At 34.2% G+C, this 20,134-nt stretch overlaps 2 protein-coding genes across 5 annotated transcripts in view; one reads left to right on the top strand and one right to left on the bottom strand.

The window, feature by feature from the left end:
- Window positions 1–20,134, top strand: part of Miga (mitoguardin) — a 41,638-nt gene that overhangs the window by 13,638 nt on the left and 7,866 nt on the right. The window lies entirely within an intron of this gene.
- Uzip (beta-pore-forming protein unzipped) overlaps window positions 1–20,134 on the bottom strand; it is a 34,297-nt gene that overhangs the window by 12,224 nt on the left and 1,939 nt on the right. The window contains exon 1 of one of the 4 annotated variants that reach the window (XM_072000021.1): window positions 12,315–12,557. The exons of 2 other annotated variants lie outside the window; for them this stretch is intronic. Coding sequence is in view for 1 of the 2 variants with exons in the window: in XM_072000017.1 (XP_071856118.1) it covers window positions 8,787–8,792 (6 nt within the window). In the remaining variant the exon portion in view is untranslated. Of the gene's footprint in view, window positions 1–8,786; window positions 8,808–12,314; window positions 12,558–20,134 lie in introns of those variants that run through there. One more of the 4 variants, XM_072000017.1, reaches the window with a different exon arrangement.

Below are 20,134 nucleotides of genomic sequence, written 5' to 3'. Positions count from 1 at the left end.
AAACCGAAACGAGAATACCTCTCCACTCGAAAGGGAACGTTTTCCCTGCAAATTGAACGTATTCAATCGGCCGGTTCGCGATTCATTTGCTCTTTAACGCTTCAATTATTATTGAATAATTTGCACGTGAACTTGTTTCACACATAACACGTGGAGATTAAATTCAGACGAAATTATTTCTTTATACCGAATACTATACATTCCGTAAGTTCCCTATTTTTGAATTGTATTTTTAAATCCCAAATATAATACGACGATACTAAGATTATTATAATATTACTATAATAATAATTATTATTAAATTTCAAATATAATATTACAAAATGCTTGGTCAGAAGTGGAAAATCGATACTTGAGAAATAATTAAATATTTAACAACAAATCGGTGAATTTTATTTTTATATACATCGAATATTATCTCGTTATAGATTATAGATCGTTCAACTCGTCTCGAACGATAACTGTTTTCACATGATGTAAAGAAGATAGTAGTTATCAGTTTGGAAACACTCGTGGTTTGTTCATTGAATCATGAAAATCGTGATAGACTTGGAAAATCCGTTTAGATTATCGTAATTTATTACGGATAAAAAGCAGTAGAATTGTGTTCTTTTTCGTGTTTCACTTGGATTAAAAGGATTAATTATTTTCTATATTAAAATTACATTCTTTTTTTTTGTATTTTAACAAGTTACTAATCGAGCAAACGGTAAATATATATTCGTTTTTAGTAAAATTCAGCGTAAGTTTTTGTACGTTGTGTCTTCTCTACAAAACATACAATAATATAAAACTGCACGTATCTTATAATTAGATTGTGGATATTTGTGTAAATTCATATTTTTCTGATTCAAGAGATGCAATCCAAAGTATCACTCGTTAAATTTATACCATAAGGAATACTATGTCTTGAATATTTTATACATATATATATTTTGCATCCTGTATTTTATATCTGTATTATATACATCCTGTACATATAAGTGTAATTACAACGGAAACGACAGTTTTCTCATGACCCGAGAAAGATTCGATAGAAAGCATTAATTAATTCCATCAAGTCTCTTTCTATTCAGGTAAATTTACCGATACAGATGTGTAAACTTAGATCAGAGTGGTTCTTAGCTTGAATTCTTAGGTTTCGATACATTATGGATCAGCTGTGAGAATTTTCCGACGTTCTATTTCCAGTTGCTCGATCAACTGAGCCGTTTTATCGAACGACCAGTTCGCTCGCGATTTAATTAGCCTCGAAAACGAGGTATCTCCTGTCGAATCCCTAGCTACATCTTCGTTTATATTTCGAAATGGAGGTACGTCCTACATAAATGCGATTTAATAGAAGATGAACCAGCATTGGATGCAACGAGCGATATCTCGAAGATAAACCTTTCGTTCAGAAAACTGTAAAGTAAGGGAAATACTGGAAAAATATTGCCGTAGTCGAATAGGACACTCTCATGAGGAATGAAAACCCCCGAAAAATACATATAAGAGGCGATCTCTGAAAGTATCGGTTGAATAAACAGCGGATTTTTATGCAAATTTATGCTTTATAATAGAAGATAACTAGAACGTATAGATAGGTATTTATTTCGTATTTAAATATTTTACATATTTTTGCATATTATGCGCAGTATTGCACTTTATAGAGTTTCCTACATTTAAATATTTTATGAACGCAAAAACATCCACGATCTGTTAATGGAATGTCTGAAAAGATTGGACAATTATTACTAGAGGTATTTGTCTCTTTAAAATACCAAAATTATCTAAACCAGTCCAAAAGATATTGGATCACAGTACTTTAGATACTGAGAGATATTTAACAGCAAAGTAAAAGCGAGAAGAATAGTCCTAGTAGAATCTTTATCGCGTATTACAAATATCTAAAGAGATTCAAACTTCGAACATTGAAAGTTATACGTTCGATCAGGTATTTGAAGACGCAGGAGGTGATAAACAGAGTATGTGCAGATATAACGTGAATGTTAAATAATCAAAGAGCTAATCGAAGAGATTGCACATTTACGTTAAAGCATCTGTTGCAATTGCTGACCTATTCTAAGAATGCACGTGAAAATTATGGATATTTAGCGATACGAAGGCACGTGACAAAATTGCACGCTATGCGTGTTGAATCTTCAAGGATGTCATTATATTCAACGAATTATAATGCAGATTTTCCTGTTCGTTTGATGAATAAAACAATTTTTCTAGTTGTTCGTGGTATCATATTCATAAAACTAGGAAACTGCACAAACATTTTATGATATTAGAAACAGAGTTACGAAAAAGATTTCTCAAAGGAAAATTCCTTGTGTGAAAGATGAATAGATGGAGTCAAAAAGTACGAGACACTTGATCCTGACATTTGGAGGTTCCAGGTACCGTGTTAAACGAGTTTATCATCATTCGACCGAAAATAATAGGATAAAGAGGTGGTGCGCACGTAGTAGGTGGCCTGTCAACAAGTTGTTGAACGTTACCTTGCAACCGGTTTCACCGATATGCGAAGCGTCACGTCGATAATGTCTCGGACACGAGTTTAAAGAGCTTCAGCCTTGTTGGTTTTGCCGATACTTTTTTTTACCCTTCTGTTGGAAACCGATGGAAATTCCTATTCATGAGACGGATGGATTTCATCTGTCTTCGTTTCATGCACGCTACTGTTCATAAATACGACGAACGTTGCTAAGTTAAACGTATAAAATAAATATATGAAAATATACGAACTACACTTTTTTCGAATGAAAACCTTCGATCTAATTGTTGTCCTTGATCTGCTATCCGAAGCAACATACACACGCAGTTAGAAAATATTAAAACTGGTATAAAGACAGTAGTTAATTAGTATAAATAAAAAAGTAATGATCGAAGGTAAATGGAGATTATTCAATTTATGGATTTACTGATTTACTAATTCTTGAATCAGCGTTTATTTAATGGAATGCGCGATAATTGGATAGAATAAAAACGGCTAAGTCACGATCGATAAACATATTGGATTATCGACAGTATTTGTATCTAGACGCACTAATAATAATATTTATCTTGATTTCATGAAGTGTCAACGATTCATTAAAGATAAATATAGAATTCTTGAATGACGCAGCTATATCCCTTATTCCAGTTTCATTTAATCCCAGCTGTGAAAAGAGGTAAAAAATTAATAGCAAAGAAACGTTATTCTATCATAAGTCGGAAATGTAATAGAAATATTAACCTTTCGATTAAATTGCACCAGATGCTCAGATACTTATGGATGGTAATGTAACTTGATTGCGTATACGCATTATTACGACTCGAGAATCTTTATGATCTCTCTGTGACCTCTCTTTTACCTCGTTTCCTTCATTTTTCCCTTTTTTGTGTCGCGTTCCTCATTCACAATGTCGAATAGTTTTTTCATACGGATCACGACTGTACTGGAATTCCAGTTACATCATTTTCCGGCTTCCGCGCGATTCAGTCGAGGGAGTGCAAATTGGCGATTTAATCACCGCGTTTCCTTTCGAAATCGTTTGGGACGTTCAACCATTCGGAATAACTACGGTTTCGAGGAAATGGACATAGGCCGAGCGTAATTGTTCTTTAGTTAGGGAAGAGTGAAGATTTTCGCGGCTTTTTAAAAAGAAGATACACAAATGCAGACATGTGATGAAGTCACTTAAACCGACGAACGATGAAAAATCAAAATGATACGATAAATAGATTACTAAATGTAAACTGGCTTCTTTTCTTGAATTATATAAAATTTGATTTTTTAGTTATTTGGTATCGTTTAAGTTTTATATATCGTAAAAGATGATTTGAGAATTTGTAGACATAATCATCCATAAATCGACAATCGTTGCTTTTCTTACGAAGGAGTAATCGCTAAATATGAATTTTCATGATCAGTTAAAGAAATGAAGAAATTATTTGATTCGATTAACATTGTCTCGAAATAACCATCATTCTTTATTTTTCTTATGAATGAATAATCACTGATGATTCTTAAATATAATTCTCCGCGATAAACTGAAGAAATGGAAAAATTATTTGATTTCCACAATATTGTCTTAAATTATTATATGAAACAAGATTTTCTGCACTATACGATCAATATTTATTAAATAAACGCTGATTCACGAATTACTAGATTAGAAAATCTATAAATTGATTATTTTACACAACTCAACGACTTTCGATTAGACGATGATCAAAGTTCTGCTAAAAGCTGATATTTCGCTGTTAACCGACGAAATTACTCAACGTGACCCGTTCTCTCGAAAATTAAAAGAAAGAGATAAAAAAAGAACGCTTCGTTTCATCCATTATTCCTTTGATCACCAAAAACGCTCAGTAGCCCTTCAACCTTTAAAGATTCAATTTCCTCGAGAGTGACCATGAAAACTGACAACGAGTGTCACCAAAAGCAAAAGCAAAAAATAAAAAAAGAAAAAAAAATTAGTTCTCTCTGGCTGCGGCTTTCATCGAGATAGATTGGTTGCGGTGACGCGATTCGATACCAATCGATGGCACATCAAAGGAAAAAGCCGCGAGGCAAACAAACGTAATAAAACAGAAAGGACAGAGAAAGAGGGAAAATCTATGCACCCTAGTCACGGATGATGATGGCCTCGTCAAGGTGGACGATTGACAAGATTTACAGGCTAAAGGGAAGGAAAGATAGAGACTATGTATGCCGCATGCATTATTAACCGTCGGCTTCGTCCTTCGTGCAATTCGGTCAGACTGGATTCGTATATTTCATTTGATACGACGCCGACCTACTGACCTTAACTGTGCGGAACTTTTATATCAACAAGGAGACTACGCTGGCACTGAGTTTATTTAATTGAGATCGTTTCACGTACCAGAGAAGGTATACAAACGCCTGGAGACGAGAAACGGAGACGACACAGCGGGAGGATTGTGATTATCTCTGCGGACTTGCACGAAATTCAAGGTATTCGTGATGATACGATGGCGAGTATATGTCGTTAGGTACGTCATATATTATGCTTGGCTGGCTACGATATTTATGTAACGGACGTTTCGGGGGGTTTTCCACTGAAATTTTATCACTGTTGCGAGCATAAAATGAATTATAAAATTTAGAAAGTTTGGAAACATTTAAAAGGTTTGATCAAATTTAATAATACGATTAGTGCAGATATACGGATAGATGTATTCTTCAACGTTTGCTATTTTCGACGTTTCTGTAAAGAAGTGTGTTTTATACATTTTTATTAACTTTGTATTAAATTTATACGTAGATATCTGTGGTAACTATTACGTGCAATATTGAAAAGTTGATACAATTTGTAAGTCAAGTCCTATTCCAAGGCCACCAGGCTGAATCCAAACTATCTTTCTATCTATTAGATTTATGTAATGTCAAGTGTAGTTAAACGAGTAAGGACGTTTACTTTAAGGTCTAGAGGATCTTTAAAGAATGTCGAGGCGCGTGCGGAGTATAATAACGTCTCTTGCAAACGCAGCGTAACTATAGTAATAGTCGTATTCGTTACGTTTATACAACGTTAAGTAGCTCTTATTCGAGATGATTCTATTTTTAAAGAATTAACTCTCGATTGCTGATCGGTAGAAACGATGTTATGACAAATTCTTTCGTTATGTAATCAGCTACAGGATACGTTAGAACGTCTGAAGTAGTTTCTCTTATTGTAACAAAAATTATACGTAGAAGTAGCTTCACAGTATCTCGTTACGTGAAAAAGTAATTTGAAAATATGTAGTACTGTCGTTTTATACAAATAATTTTTCTTTATTGTTTAGAAAAGTTTCCCTCAGTTCCAATTAAATTCTTTCAACATTTCTCTTCGTTATAATATACACTGTTTGCCAAATTAAATTTCTAATCTCCATAAATGAAATTCTTCTGCGATCTTTTCATCGCTCTTACACACTTTCTAATTACTGCATCATAGATCTGTTGTTACGTTTGCATTATTATGTGTGTTGTAACATAAATATTATATCATACTAAAATATTTATATATTATGAGTAAAATTTGTTACTTTTTTTTTAATAAATATAACAAATGACTGAAGTTTATTGCTGGTAATGTAGGAACAAAAACAAATATTTTACTCGGACTATTATTCGAGAGGAACACAACTTCATCTACTGCACAGTTTTTCGTCCACTAGACGCAACTTTCTAAAGGTGTAACAAGCCGAAGAGATATAATCTCCTCTTGGAACTATAGCTAAAGAGGTCTTTGACCTTTCCAGCGCGAAGCATTATTCCTGTCTTGACCAAACAACTCAAAACATCTTCTCAATTATCCTAATCATGCCTCGCAGGAAACACCATTCGACAGATTTCTTACTATGAATTGAAAGAGCATACTGCGAAACTCATAAAGATGTTAAACACAGCTATTGAGAATTGATTTGAGAATTATACTTCTGTTTTCTCACTATATCTTTCCTTACAGAGAATCACGAGTTATTTTAATAGACAAAGCTACAAAACTTTCCATCCGAAACAACTCGTTGATCGTTTCTCACAAAAGTTGAGCCCCTAAAGCCAATTATCAGTAACCCTTTTCTTAACATCTTCGAAATGAACGTTATGTATCCTTTCGAATTTCATCGTAAATCGGATAACATTCCTTGTCAATAAAATCTCATTCGATCATCCGATCCTAAATACTACTTCAATTTAAGAAACCTTTCTCTCGATGATACGGATCTGAAATGAGAAAAAATTCAACAGGAAAATCACGCGATACATATACCATGATGCATCCACGGTGAAACGTTACCGATGAAATTAGATAATTGACTTTCACGCTGAATTAGCCACGGAATGCCTTCGATCCTCCAAGAGGCTAGTAATTTTAGAGAAAGTCCCTCCATTCTATGACCGTGGATCGCTCTTTGATTTCGTGTTATATCGAAAGCAGTTCTCGAGGATATAGTTTCGTGGGAATGTTACCATTTTTTGGAATTCGTTTTTAAACCTTGATCGTCTAGCGTGCAATCATTCTATAAAACAAAGATGATCTAAAGTATGATAAAAATAGGTCTCAGAATTGTGTTTGTTTAATCTAGAGTAATGTATCTCAAAATCAAATTATTCTAAAAAACATGATTATACTGATTATGAATGAATGAATACTAGATTCTAATACGATTCATATTTTGCGAATACAGTTATCTATAGAAATAGTACCTAAGTAGAAAGATGTTATCTACTAAATATTATAAGATGTGCTTCTTTACGTATCTTATATTATATGTATTTTGGTATTTTCCATTGCATGAAATATTCGATACAAATCCGTCGTTTAGTAATCGATGATTGATGTTCAATGTATACTTCATACATATGCATATAGAAGGAAAGCTAACATTATTTTAGAAAATATGAAGAAAAGCAAACGTGTATTAATGAAACTTAATTTGTCTATACTGATACTGCTTAAAGGGTTATTAACAAAAAAAAAAGAAAAAAAATGAAAAGCTAGAGGTTTCTGAAACGGTTATACGATATGCATTCTACAATATTTTTATTCTACTTCAGGCCTGAATTTAAAACAATAATTTGAAACTCGTACAATTTTTTACAAGAAGATATCTAACTTCCATCTCTCACATAAATGTACAAGTTGCAAATTTCCAATTTTCCAATTTTAAATCTATTGAAATATAATATCGTTGTTTCGATAAATAAATCGTGCTAGAGATCTCAGAGAACACCTGCACGATTTCTAGGTAAATTCTCTGATACGTGGGAATGTTTTAATCGTTCTCAAACAAAATATTCTTATCGAACTGAACAAATATCAGAACGAAGCTGTATCTCGAAGAATACTCGGGACATCTTTTGTTGATCATATCGGATTTTGTGTTGTTGCAGAGGGACGATAATCTATTTATCACTGCATATATGTAAATTCTCGATGACTGGTCCCTTTCATGCACAATCGATCAACACTCCTTTCACGATATACCAAAGGTTTCAAGTGTCCACCTTTAAAATTCGACCTTCGATGCTGTAATGATACTACTCTCTTGAAACACCTAATCGATTCTAGCCCGAGAATGTGGTTTTAGAAAATGAGAGAAGATACAAAATATTCGTAAAGTCTTTAAGCCTTTGAAAATCTTCAGATCGGAAGATTTATAGACGAGAAAAATATTAGTATTGATAAATACTACTTATATGTGTTCTAATATTTGTACCGATGAAATGGTCAATAAAGATGATAGATGACAATCGTGATAATACAGGAAATAGTTTTATGATTCATCGGCTGAATCGTAAGATAGCGTAGTTAATTAATGGTTGCAAATAAAGAACGGATGAAAGAAATATCCTCACATTTGCTCCTCGATCTTCTACTTTACGACGCGTATAATTGGAATAAGAATTAAAGTTTTTCTGCAAAAAAATGTGTGAGGCTTATTCGCAAATGGAATAAAATTTATCTAATTCTATGATTAGATTTTGATGATACATTCTATGCTACAGTTTTAGGTACATAGCTACACTCGATATAGAAACGAGGGGGTTAGTGAACCTTCGTTTTCCAAAGCAACTGTCTCAATACTCGAACACAAACATTTCTAATTTTGACGACTCGCAAAATCTTTCGTCTATTGCAAGTATCGTAGAAATAAAAATTTAGAAAAAGCTAATGCTACGCTAATCGATGTCATTCGTACTCTGATTAACAATTGAGGAACGTGTCGTCCATAATTATTCGCGGTTTAAAACAAAGACTATGAAATGACTGCTACTTTAAAGAAAATCGTATTCTTACATCCATCTTCTAATCGTCTCGATTGCGATCATTTTGATTCGTGCAACATCTTGTGGCAAGTTCGCGTGTCGCGAATCGCTGCAATTTCCCAAGTCGGCCTCAAGTTCGAGCAAAATGATAATCAGATTGATCTTCATGAGATTAGCCGGTCTGTTCCGTACACCGAACGAACTTAGCCTCGATTTCGCGCCACGTTACAGTTCACAAACGGCCCGGTTCATGAAACGCGTGACCAGCCCTCGAATTTATATAATCCGCCAGTGTTGATTAAATAATTTCTTCGCGTGAGAAAATCGTTCTGTCGTGTCTGATAGAAAAATTGCTGAAATTTTCCAACGTCGACTGCGTTAACGGGCTACTTATTGCAATTGCACCGCTGTTGCGTTGTTTGATAACGCACTTCCTGCATCGCATAACCACACGTTACAAGTACATATGTATATATATGTTACGGTTAATGTATTAATTCAGCAAATATATATATTTAGCCAGTTAATAGGATTATTAACTGAACGTATAGCGACACTTTTTAAGACTATTTTTATCGACTATTTTTAAAAGGCATACGTTTAACGCTGACAGGTTGTTTCCATTTTCAATCATGTCAAATTAGTATTTTCCTATTCGATCATAGTAACATTAATAATCAGAAAATCAATAAAACTGTACTCGTCATATTTCTTTCTCGCGATCTTCATTTCATTGTATATTCCGAATTTAATTTTCGTACAATAAGATGTTCACCGTGCACGTTTATTTCATTCATTGATTCGATAAATCAATGTATATCTTGGGAGCAGTGAAACGTAAAATTTTACTATTGGAACTGAAGAGCTTCGTCGGCTCCTTTGTGTCGTCTCTCCATTCAATTTAAAATATCGAACCATTGGTTCGTAGCAACCTGTATGATGTGACATCACGTAGGAGGTAAAAAACACGAGGACGTGGAATAATTCAAAATACCTTGAATAATAAAAAGATATCAGACAGGACATTTTACTTAGAAAGAACGCTACTAATATTCATTATACGATATTTATCAATTATCACGATATTAATAGCATTATTATTGTTGCATCGTTTACTTGTTTGTTCAATGAATACCAGATATTTCTATGTTGAAACAGAAATATTACGTAGATACGTGCGTTGTCCAGTAAACGTATAACTCTCAAAATTTTCTATTTTTATCGTGACATACATATACCTGCATATATTGTGCCTGCTGTATGCTACCGAAAACGGAAAGAGTAAACAGGGGTCGCAGTTGGTATGCCAGGATGGTAGATAGGGCATGCCCTTGCCTTGGAATACCAAATGAGGAAGGTATCGACCTTCCACGGTCGTGCTATCAGCGTTACCATGATAACACCCCCGTGTGGCAATCCACGCCAGAGTCAAGAACACTTCTTTACGATTTTGCTTCTTAACCACGTGCACACACGCGTTGTATTCTACGTGTCTCTCCTTCTCGGTTATTCTTTTATTCGTGTCAGAAAGCGAGGAAAAAGGTAGAAAGAAAGAAAGCGAGAGAAAGAAAAAAAACCGCGACAAGTCCTTCAGACTATGGTAATGACGAAGAAGAAGTAAATTCTGCCCGGACAGAAAGCAAACGTCACGGGGAGACACCTCAGGTACACCCTGCCTCGTCGCCAGTCAAACACAATGGAACAAAGAACTGTACTGCACTGCTTTGCTGGTTCGTCACTTTTGTTTCCCTCAGAGCTGGTCTATATTGTGTACTGAGCGAATCCTGTATCAGGGAGGATACTGACAAAGTTAGTCGTGTCAACGTCCTTGACTTTGTATCAACAATTTAATGGGTTTTGTGTCGTTTCCACGTCCGGAGCTTTGGTAGAACTTCCAGATGGAATTTTTAGTTCGAAGCTTTAATTCGATAAGTATTTTATTCGATAGATTAAATTTATTGGAGAAGACAAAGTAATTTGTCATTTTTGGATGTGGGTAATTTATCTACCTTGGAATTCTCTTATTTCTTTCAATCGTATCGTTATATTTGTATTGAAAACTCGTATCTTCAACGAAAGTGACTTATCGTTCCATTGTGGAATAAATAAGTGAAATTACTACTACGCTTCAATTTTCTATTATCATGTTACTCGATAAAAACTATTCCTTCGGTGACCACGCGTACATAATGTTATATAATGACAAAATAATGATAATATACGAATATTTGATAATAGATGAATATATAATACAGTATAATAACTAAATCCAGTAATAATATCGAATGAAACTGAACGAAGCAACATTAGAAACGTTAATAGTCACAAAGAGTAATACTATCATGAAATATGAATATTATTAAAAATAACTCGACAAAAAATCAACCACGCAGTCGCTCAAGACGTCAAGAACGAATTCAAGAAAATTGACCCCGATGAGAACTTCCTGCTACCGAGCAATCGATAATATGCTCCAGGGGTACGTGATTCATTGCGTGCCACGAATGGGTCAGGCTCCATCGTTTGAAATTCGTCAGAGGTTCAGAATTATTCGATCACTCGATTTCATTCGTCTTAAATGTTCGTCACTCTGCTATGAGACGCAAGAACACAAAGTTTGCCGCCAGCACAAAACAATTAATCAATAATATACAATTTAAATGAACATAACAGTCGTACTTGAACGAGCATAAAGCACGCGTATTATATAAGTATACCACCGGTAATACCGGTTTTTTTTTACTCAATGTTTTGGTCACACGAATGTGAACGTGGCTTCTGAATCAGTTCTTTTTTTTCCTTTCTTTTTTCTTTTCACTGTTGCAATTGCGTAATGACGCGAGAATATTTTATCATTGCTGACAATTGGACACTCGACATCGCGGAACAAGATGTAAAATGCTGGCGACTTAAGGTCATCCTGGTATAGTTACTTACTATACCGATTCCATGAATCATAGAGTTCCCTTGACCCAAAAAAATCCTCTCGAACTATTACCAATTTCTGTTGGTGAAATTTCTCTCGCTATTACGTATCGATGTTCATCTGTCCTTCCAGTAAAATTACCAAAATCATGGGGAAAAAAACGGTATTTATCGTTCAGAACCGATTGCGTTGCATTTCATTATTATTATTATCAGCAAGAGCTTCAATTTCTATATAGTTATATATTTTTATACAGGGTGTCTAATATGCCACGTAATATAGTACTTCCGACTAGGGAATGGTCCGATGTTCAAAATTAAGACGAAAATGTAGAATTGAGAACTAAAAGGCTTAATTCTCAAGAAAATCGAATTTGAACATTTGTCTAGTATAACGCGAATTTGACTGGGTATGAGTGAACAATCGGCATGTAGTTATTCTACATGCAAGAGTAAGTCAAAAACATAGAACAGAATTTGTCCATTTAGGTCCTCGTTTTCGAGAGGACGTAACTTGAACAGATGTAGAGGGAAACTGGTATTTGTAAAACTCGCGTTTGATCAATTTTCAAATTTGGTTTTCTCAGGAACGAAACGTCGTATGAAGAAGCTCTATTCTATATTTCCAACTTACTTTTTCACGTAGGATCACTCCGTCGCCATTTTTACCATGATTACTGGGACACCCCGTATTTATGAAACGAACGTACAAGCAGTCGTTTATTCGCGATTTTATAGTTATTATCGTAATACGGTAAATTGGCTGGTACGAAATGATAAAAGCGACAACACGTGAATTTGTATTTCTTTTAAACGTGATTGCATCACGAAGTAACAGATTGCAATATAACGAAACCGATCGCCGAAAAGGAACTGATACGAATGGCGAGATATGAATATCCTAGTCGACAAGGCGACTACCAGCTGCAGTATCTATTTATCACTGTCAAGGGCACCTATGCAACCGGATCGTCTCTCCGCAGTCATTGTTAAACTCATTTCCGTCCCTCGATTGCCCATGAGTGCATTGAAAATTGAACCACCAGTTTATGGCTAGCAAGACCCCCTCTCTTCTCATCGTGGACATTGATGTCACTCGGAAGAGGACTATGTTTGGAAGTAGTCATACGTAAAATCATATTTTTAACCCGTTAAGGCTCAACATTTCGTCAGTATGATATTCCATTTGCAGTTCTTTTCTTTTTTTCAATTAACTTGCATTATTGAATTGTGTTCTTTTAATTCTGTAATAATTATCAAAAGGAATTCCAGGCATTTAGTTGATATCTTTCCCTTTCTTCCTTTTTTTTTTTTTTTTTTTCTTAATCCCTTTATTACACTTGGAACTATAGTTCTACAGAGCCGATCAATAAATTCAATGTATGTTTAACGCTGAACAATGTTTCCGCATTTTATCGTTCGTTATTTCTCTTGTTTCAGTCAGCGTAATCCTTCTCAGTTTTCTGATATTCTGCGTTTGCCTTAAGCTTTAATTTTATGAAAAACTTGTAACGCTATGATAAACTATTTTTCATTTTTAAATCATGGAAATTTCTTTTGTGAATTATTACTGATTTATGTGTTAATTCTTTGTCTAAATTAATTATTTCTTTATTATTATATCTTTATTATATCTATATATTATATCTTTATTATTTCTTTGTCTAATTTATGTGTTAAATCTTTTGTCTAATTCTTCCTCTTATAGCTTTACCTGTATCAGCAATTGATCCTCGATTGGCTCTTCGCCTTTTATTTGAAAAGAAGAGATTAATTTCAGATATTCTTTTTATGTATCTAAGAGTCCCATATTTACAGAATATTTCAATTATACTATGATTAAATATAAATCATACTTATAGAATGTCTAAATGCGAGATTTTTGTTCTTTCTTCTTTTTTCATCCATTTAATTCGTTTTACCTTTACGTGTTTGGAATCGGCATATTTCTTCTGTCAGAAGTTGTTAAATATCTTTCCATTATGGTGTTCTGAATCGGTGGATGCAATTGAATTCAATGAGTCCCATTAGCTTTTATCTCGTGTCTGATGCAAATCCGTCTGAATAATCGAATATGAACGAAGCTTTGTATTTAATTTCAGGATGGTTTATTCAAGCCGTTTTAGAGGCAATCCTCGGTCCTTCAGATCCAATTCAACGAATCCTCCACTTCAATTTCGATCCGAGAGATTGGAATCGCGCTCCTTGAACTCGTCTAACCGATGACGCCGGTTTTTAATGCTCTATTTCCACGATCTTGTTTTACAATGTTTCGCTGTCTTCTTGAACTCGTGTGATGCGTCTGATGTTTTCCGTTTCAAGGCAAGGTTCTTTCTAGCTAAATACAATTAACGGACTAGCTTTCATGCCATGCATCACATGGTACGATCTATACATACAAAATACATATAAATCTCTTCTTCTTAAAATAAAATATATATACATGTAATTTTAAAATTAATAGGCATATTTCAGTGTCAGTATAGATTCCTATATATTCAGCAGATTTATTTCTTCGTAGAAAGAACATATTTCTTTACACTCCATAGCTTAACTGGGTCGTTAAGTTCAACCTTTTTTTACCGTTTCTAGCCTTTCCAAAATTCTGGGACACTTGTCAACGTCTTTATTGTGTTATAAAACTATTCGTTCAGTCAAATGTTTAAAACTTTTTATAATGAAATGTATATTCTTTAAGAATCCTTATGGAAGAAAAATATTCAAGGGTGAAACTTCATTCGAGTAATCATCGATCCAGTTTATCTATATGGCAAAATATTAATAAAATTGAATTGTATAATATTATATAATAATATTATAGAATTAAAAAATGATATAATATTCTGGAGAGAATATGAGATTACGTGGTCTTTCGAAAGTACCAAGGGCCTATCTCGATGACTGTTTAGGCTAAAACTACCAAGAAGCCACATCGTGGCAATTAGGTCTGCTGTCTGCACCCTACGAAACGTATACGCGAAGCTATACGAAAAAAAGAAACCATGACGTGACATTAATTAGAACCTACTAGAATGATTAACACCATAATCTACAAAATATTTGTATCTACGTACGTATATATGTATATTATTTTAATTATTTGAATTAAGAGGAAAAAGAGGACTGAATTTTTTAAATTACTCCGATGAATTGCTAACACGGAAGTGGAGATCACCACAGAGAACACGAGAAATATCTAACTTCAAAATGTAAATGCAAACACAAACGGAGAAAAATTCTTCTAAAAATTACTTTGACCACTCAAATAATAGCAAATCTAGCTACATCTACTAATACAGTTTTAGTGTCAAAAGACAAGCTTTACTCCTTTCTCCGCCATACAGTTTGCAGAGAACACTTCTCATACTTGCACGCGAAATCATCTCGCGATTCTCGACCGATGATTCATCGCGAGGTATATAACGTTAAGAAGTAAGTAGGGCCGTTTAAAAACAAAACCGCTAGACGATTCGTCGCGGTACGGTCTGTTGCAAGTTTCCATTCGTTCAACGACTATTTCTCGTGGCTTGAAGGAGATTTTTTAAAAATCGACTTCGATCGAAGGATAATGTTGGCGGTGGAATTGTCAGGTAGATTGAACGTGGCTAGACGGCAGCTCTATGAATAATTACAACGTCACTGCCGCATTGTACGTATTTACACGCCGACCTTACGCCACTTTCCACCGTACCAACGTTTCCAGGTACTCGAATTCCGACTCGTTCCACACTTCGAGCTGATTCCACCGAGTACGAAGCACTCCGCACGCCCACGAGAGATGTTCTCTAATACCTTGATGACGTTCAATGGATTCAAGCGGGTTCAACTATGTGCCTCGACCGATCAGAGAACTCGCGTTATTCCAATGAAACTCACAGAAGAAAGAGCAGACAATTTTATAATGGAATTATTGCGAGATGAAGAGATTTTTCAAAGACTTAGCTATTTGCGATTTTCAGGCTTTTGGGGTGAGAATGCTGAAGATTCTATTGGTAAAAAATTCTTAAATATTACGTACAAATTTCAAAGGATTTAAATTTAATTTCACAATCAATATATCTTGGAATTGGGGATCGTATGATCAGAGCATTGATGGAAGCTGAATTCTTTTGAAAAGTCAGTAATTTTCAATTTATTAATTTTTCAAAAAGAAGAAGGAGCTTGTTTCCGAAACGTTATCTTACGAAATATTAGAAGAAAATGTAAAATCTTGGAAGAATTCAAATCAAATCTCGTAACCAGAAGATAGAAATTATAGGAGACAGAATTTCTCAAAAAATTCAATAATTTCTGATTTATTAAGGAGGGTTCTCTTTCTTGACAATCTTCTTACAAACTTCAACAAATACAAAATATATTTCTAAAAAAAAAGAGAGAGAAAAAAAGTATTCTCTGGACAAAATGTCTTCTCAAGACAAAATTCTTTCTATGTTATAAATATTTTACATTTCAATTCACTTGCTCTAAAAGAAAGATATAAAACCTTCCAGACTGATAAATTCAACCACCCCAAACCCCAATGAATCTATATACCATCCTGCTGATATTCTATGTATACCTCGCTTTAGTATTCTAAACTTTGTCTCGAAGAAAGAAGCGAAGGAACTCCAACGGGATTTCCGGTGCGACTTTCGTGTTTGCCACGAAGAAGAGCGGAGTGTTAGGCATTGGACCTCGAGTTTATCGAGATACGGAGGATCTTTGCAGCTGACGTGGCTCGCACAGTGTGACCTTCATCGCTCTACTTTACGAAGGCAAAAGTCTAAGTGGGGGGTACGTACACCTTTTACCCTCTTCCTATTCCACAATCTCTCCAACGCTTATCTATCTACGTGTACGCAAGGATAAGTTAACAATATTAATACTACTTTCACGTAAAGTGATACTGGATATTTTTATCCATGAACAACGTCGATTAACCCCTCCGCGCCCACATCTTTTACCCATGCTGTCATACTGTTCGTCTAATTCACATCTTAACCCATTAAGGACCAAGTAAAATCTAGGTTGAAGAAATAACGATGGCAAAAGTGTTAAATACAATTTTAACATTTTCTTTCACAGGTTATCACTAAATTACCGACAAACATTTCCACGATATCGTCTCCTGTCGACAATTATCATTGTATTTGTAGACACATGTTATTGTTGATTATACACCCTTAGCTATATTCGCTCCTGTTTCTTACTGAAATCTATGCTACTGATATTTCTTGTAACTTCGACAGAACTCGCTTCTTACGACTTTTCGACAGAAAAGGTGACTCACAAACGTTAGTGAACATACATGCATGTATTTAAAGAATTATGTACCTACATGTATTATGAAGTAAAAGCGTGGGCGAGAAAGGGATAGGGTTTGAATCCCTCAGCACGATCTAAATCAAATTTTATTTTAGATAGAAATGAACGTGGGTGAAGTTAGATTTTCTACGGGACAGAGCCCCTTCTCCGCCCACGCGTTTGATTTACTATTCATACGCCCCATTAAAACCACAACACAATTCAGGCTGATGATTTTGACAACGTATTAAAAAGTTATGGAAATTGGAGGTGGCGTATAATTTATATTACTGTTGAAGTAACAATATGTCGTAGTAACTTTTATCATTTTCCTTTTCCTCTTTATTCTTTTACGCGCGGAAATGAACGTTTGGATACAGACGCATATTCGATGATAGCATATGGCGGTAAACATAATAATTGCTGGCGAGAGATGATATCAGTGAAATGATCGTCGATGGTTTCAGCGTCTTGATAAATAAACATCAGCGATGAACTCGGTGTCAGTGAAATCGTGTCAATAAAAACATTGTCGATGAAACGATCGTCTGTGATTTATAGACAACCCCTACTTCACAATGTTAAAAGATAGAATGTAACCTAATTGAAAACAACGCCTATGAAATTTTCTGTTCAAAGATATCATAATCATACTATTAATTCACTAATGTGAATTAACTAAAATGAAATTGCAAAATAAATGTCTTAACGGAACGTTGGTCCTTGACTGCTTAAAAAAAGGATATTTATGAAAATATCATAGGATAATTATGAAAAAGAATTCTAATTTGCTCAATATTTATTCGTTATTGTTTCTTTTACCATTTGGATTTTATAATTTTATAAAGTTTGAAAAAGTTGAATGATTTCATAGCGCTATGATAAACTATTTCCTCTTCAAATTATGGTACTACTTTATGTGCATTCTGATTTATAGTGGCCTTCTGTTGGGTTTTAATAACGTTGCATTTATGCAATTTTTACACATTATTTCATTGTTTAATCCCCTTAATGAGTTAATTGCGAAACCGTTGTATCAATATTTGATTTTGTGAAATATTATCGAACGATAGCCTTCCTCCAGAACTTAAGTGAGAAGAATGTGAAAAGAAAGAAGAATAAACTTTCTCTATTTGTCATAATGCGGCGCTAACTGAAGAGACAACGATTAATGGGGGGTAAAGCATCCACGATGATGCGAACCAGATTATGAAAATCAGAGCGAACCACGTAGGTTAAAAGCTCGTTGCGGCAAGCGATAATGATGTCACTTTTATTAGCCTCATCAGGGTCAAAGCATCCTCGACAGGGGATCCACTATTACCTAATAACCGAGACGATCATATCATGTATCTTGTTAGTGATCTGTAGTGAAATTTTTGTCGTATCGACAGGTCATCACGCGTGTCACGCGAACGTCTTGCATGATCGATTTTTAATAGTCTGGTTTATTAATAATCCTGCCTCCTCCCTTTCAAACCCCTCTTCTATCCTATTTTCTAAATTTTTTCCATCTCAGATGTCTTCCAAACACGAAATACGTGAAATTTTAAAAAGTGACGTAATTGCGTACACAGGTTCCTCGCATGATCAACTTCTGAAGGTTTCACCTGGTTTATTAATAATTTCTACTTTTACTTTCTTCTTCGCTTCAACCTTTTAATGTAAAAAATAAAAATATGTGGAATTAAAAATTTCATTAGGTTGCTTTGAATTGGATAAGATTGTTCGAATGGTCGATTTATTTTCTTAATTTTGCTTTTTGCTTATTACTTTCTTAATTATTTCAAGTCGGACGTAAGAGAGTGGAATATTTTTTAATCGACGTGATTGATTTCACTTCTGTTCAGTCACAGCTGCTCGATTTTTCCAGATTCCGTTCGACTTCTGAATAATTTCGTCCTCTGTTCATGTCCCTTTTTTTTAACTACTTTGTTTCTATAGTCGTTATTATGAAACGATCGTTAAGAATTTGTTTACACACAGACATCAAATCAAATCTAAGAAATTGTCACTATAGGAGGTACTATCAGGTCGTTGCCTATAGGTGGTGCCTATGTAACTGGGTCGCTGCTTCGGAACATCAGTTTGTGTTTCGTTCTGTCAGTCTGTTCCATTGTAATGGATTTTTTTTCGAATGCCGGTTCATCCATTTACATCACCCCTATTTTCGCAATGTTCAGTCGCTGCTTTGGCAGAGATTCAACACGTTTCCATGTCACGAACAAATTAATAGTTTCAATAGAAGTTTCAAACAGAATTCGACAATTGCAGAGAAATATTCTATTATGGAGAGATAGTAAATTGTTAGCAATTATAGAAAGATATTAGCAATACTAAATTTTTGACAATCGTAGAAATATTGTGACAGTGTTAAGTTTAGTATATTTCTTCATTTGCACTGCTTGTATAGTATATTGAAGAAATATTTAAATAGTAAATTAAAAATAATAGTAACATCAAATTTTATACCGACATAAAAAGAAAGTAATGCTAAATTTTTACAATTATAAATAGATAGTAATAGTAGTAAATTCGATCTTCTATTACTTGAATAGTAAATTAAAGGAACATGTCTTGTTTAATAGTAATTTCATTTCCAATAATAAACGATACAATAATATTCGTCATGAAAGTGATCGATCGAGAAAATGTAGTAAATCTTTGGCGTGTTAATATTATCAGGATATTATTCATCAAACTCGCAATCATGCTCCTTTCAATATTCGACGGTGTGCATCTTCATTAACTTAACCGAGCGTAGGTATTATTCGATTATGCACGTGTATTATCAGCATTATGATATCCAGCGCTATTATCTCTATTTTTCACGGTGAAAAGTGATATGAAAGTGTTAAAACGCGAAAAATTCTAGCAAACTGCTCCAATCGAAATCGTACCATTATTGAAAGCCATTATTATCAATTGCAATCGAATTGCAAAAATAGCAAAATTACTTCTTATTTTTATATAAGTTCTTCGATCTTTTCTTACAAATCAATCTCATTGCAATAAAATTAAATTCTCATAACATAAATAAAATGAATAAATTCTAGTCCTTCACATTAACCTATTAAGGATCAAGTATGGAAATAATGCGTGAAAGTTGCGTAAACGTATAATTATTGAAAAATGTCAAGTAATTTACATATTCTCTCATCGAGGTATAAA

This window comes from Bombus fervidus, chromosome 3, assembly GCF_041682495.2.
Source record: "Bombus fervidus isolate BK054 chromosome 3, iyBomFerv1, whole genome shotgun sequence".
Classification (NCBI taxonomy): Eukaryota; Metazoa; Arthropoda; class Insecta; order Hymenoptera; family Apidae; genus Bombus; species Bombus fervidus.
This window is presented reverse-complemented; position numbering and strand designations above follow the sequence as displayed.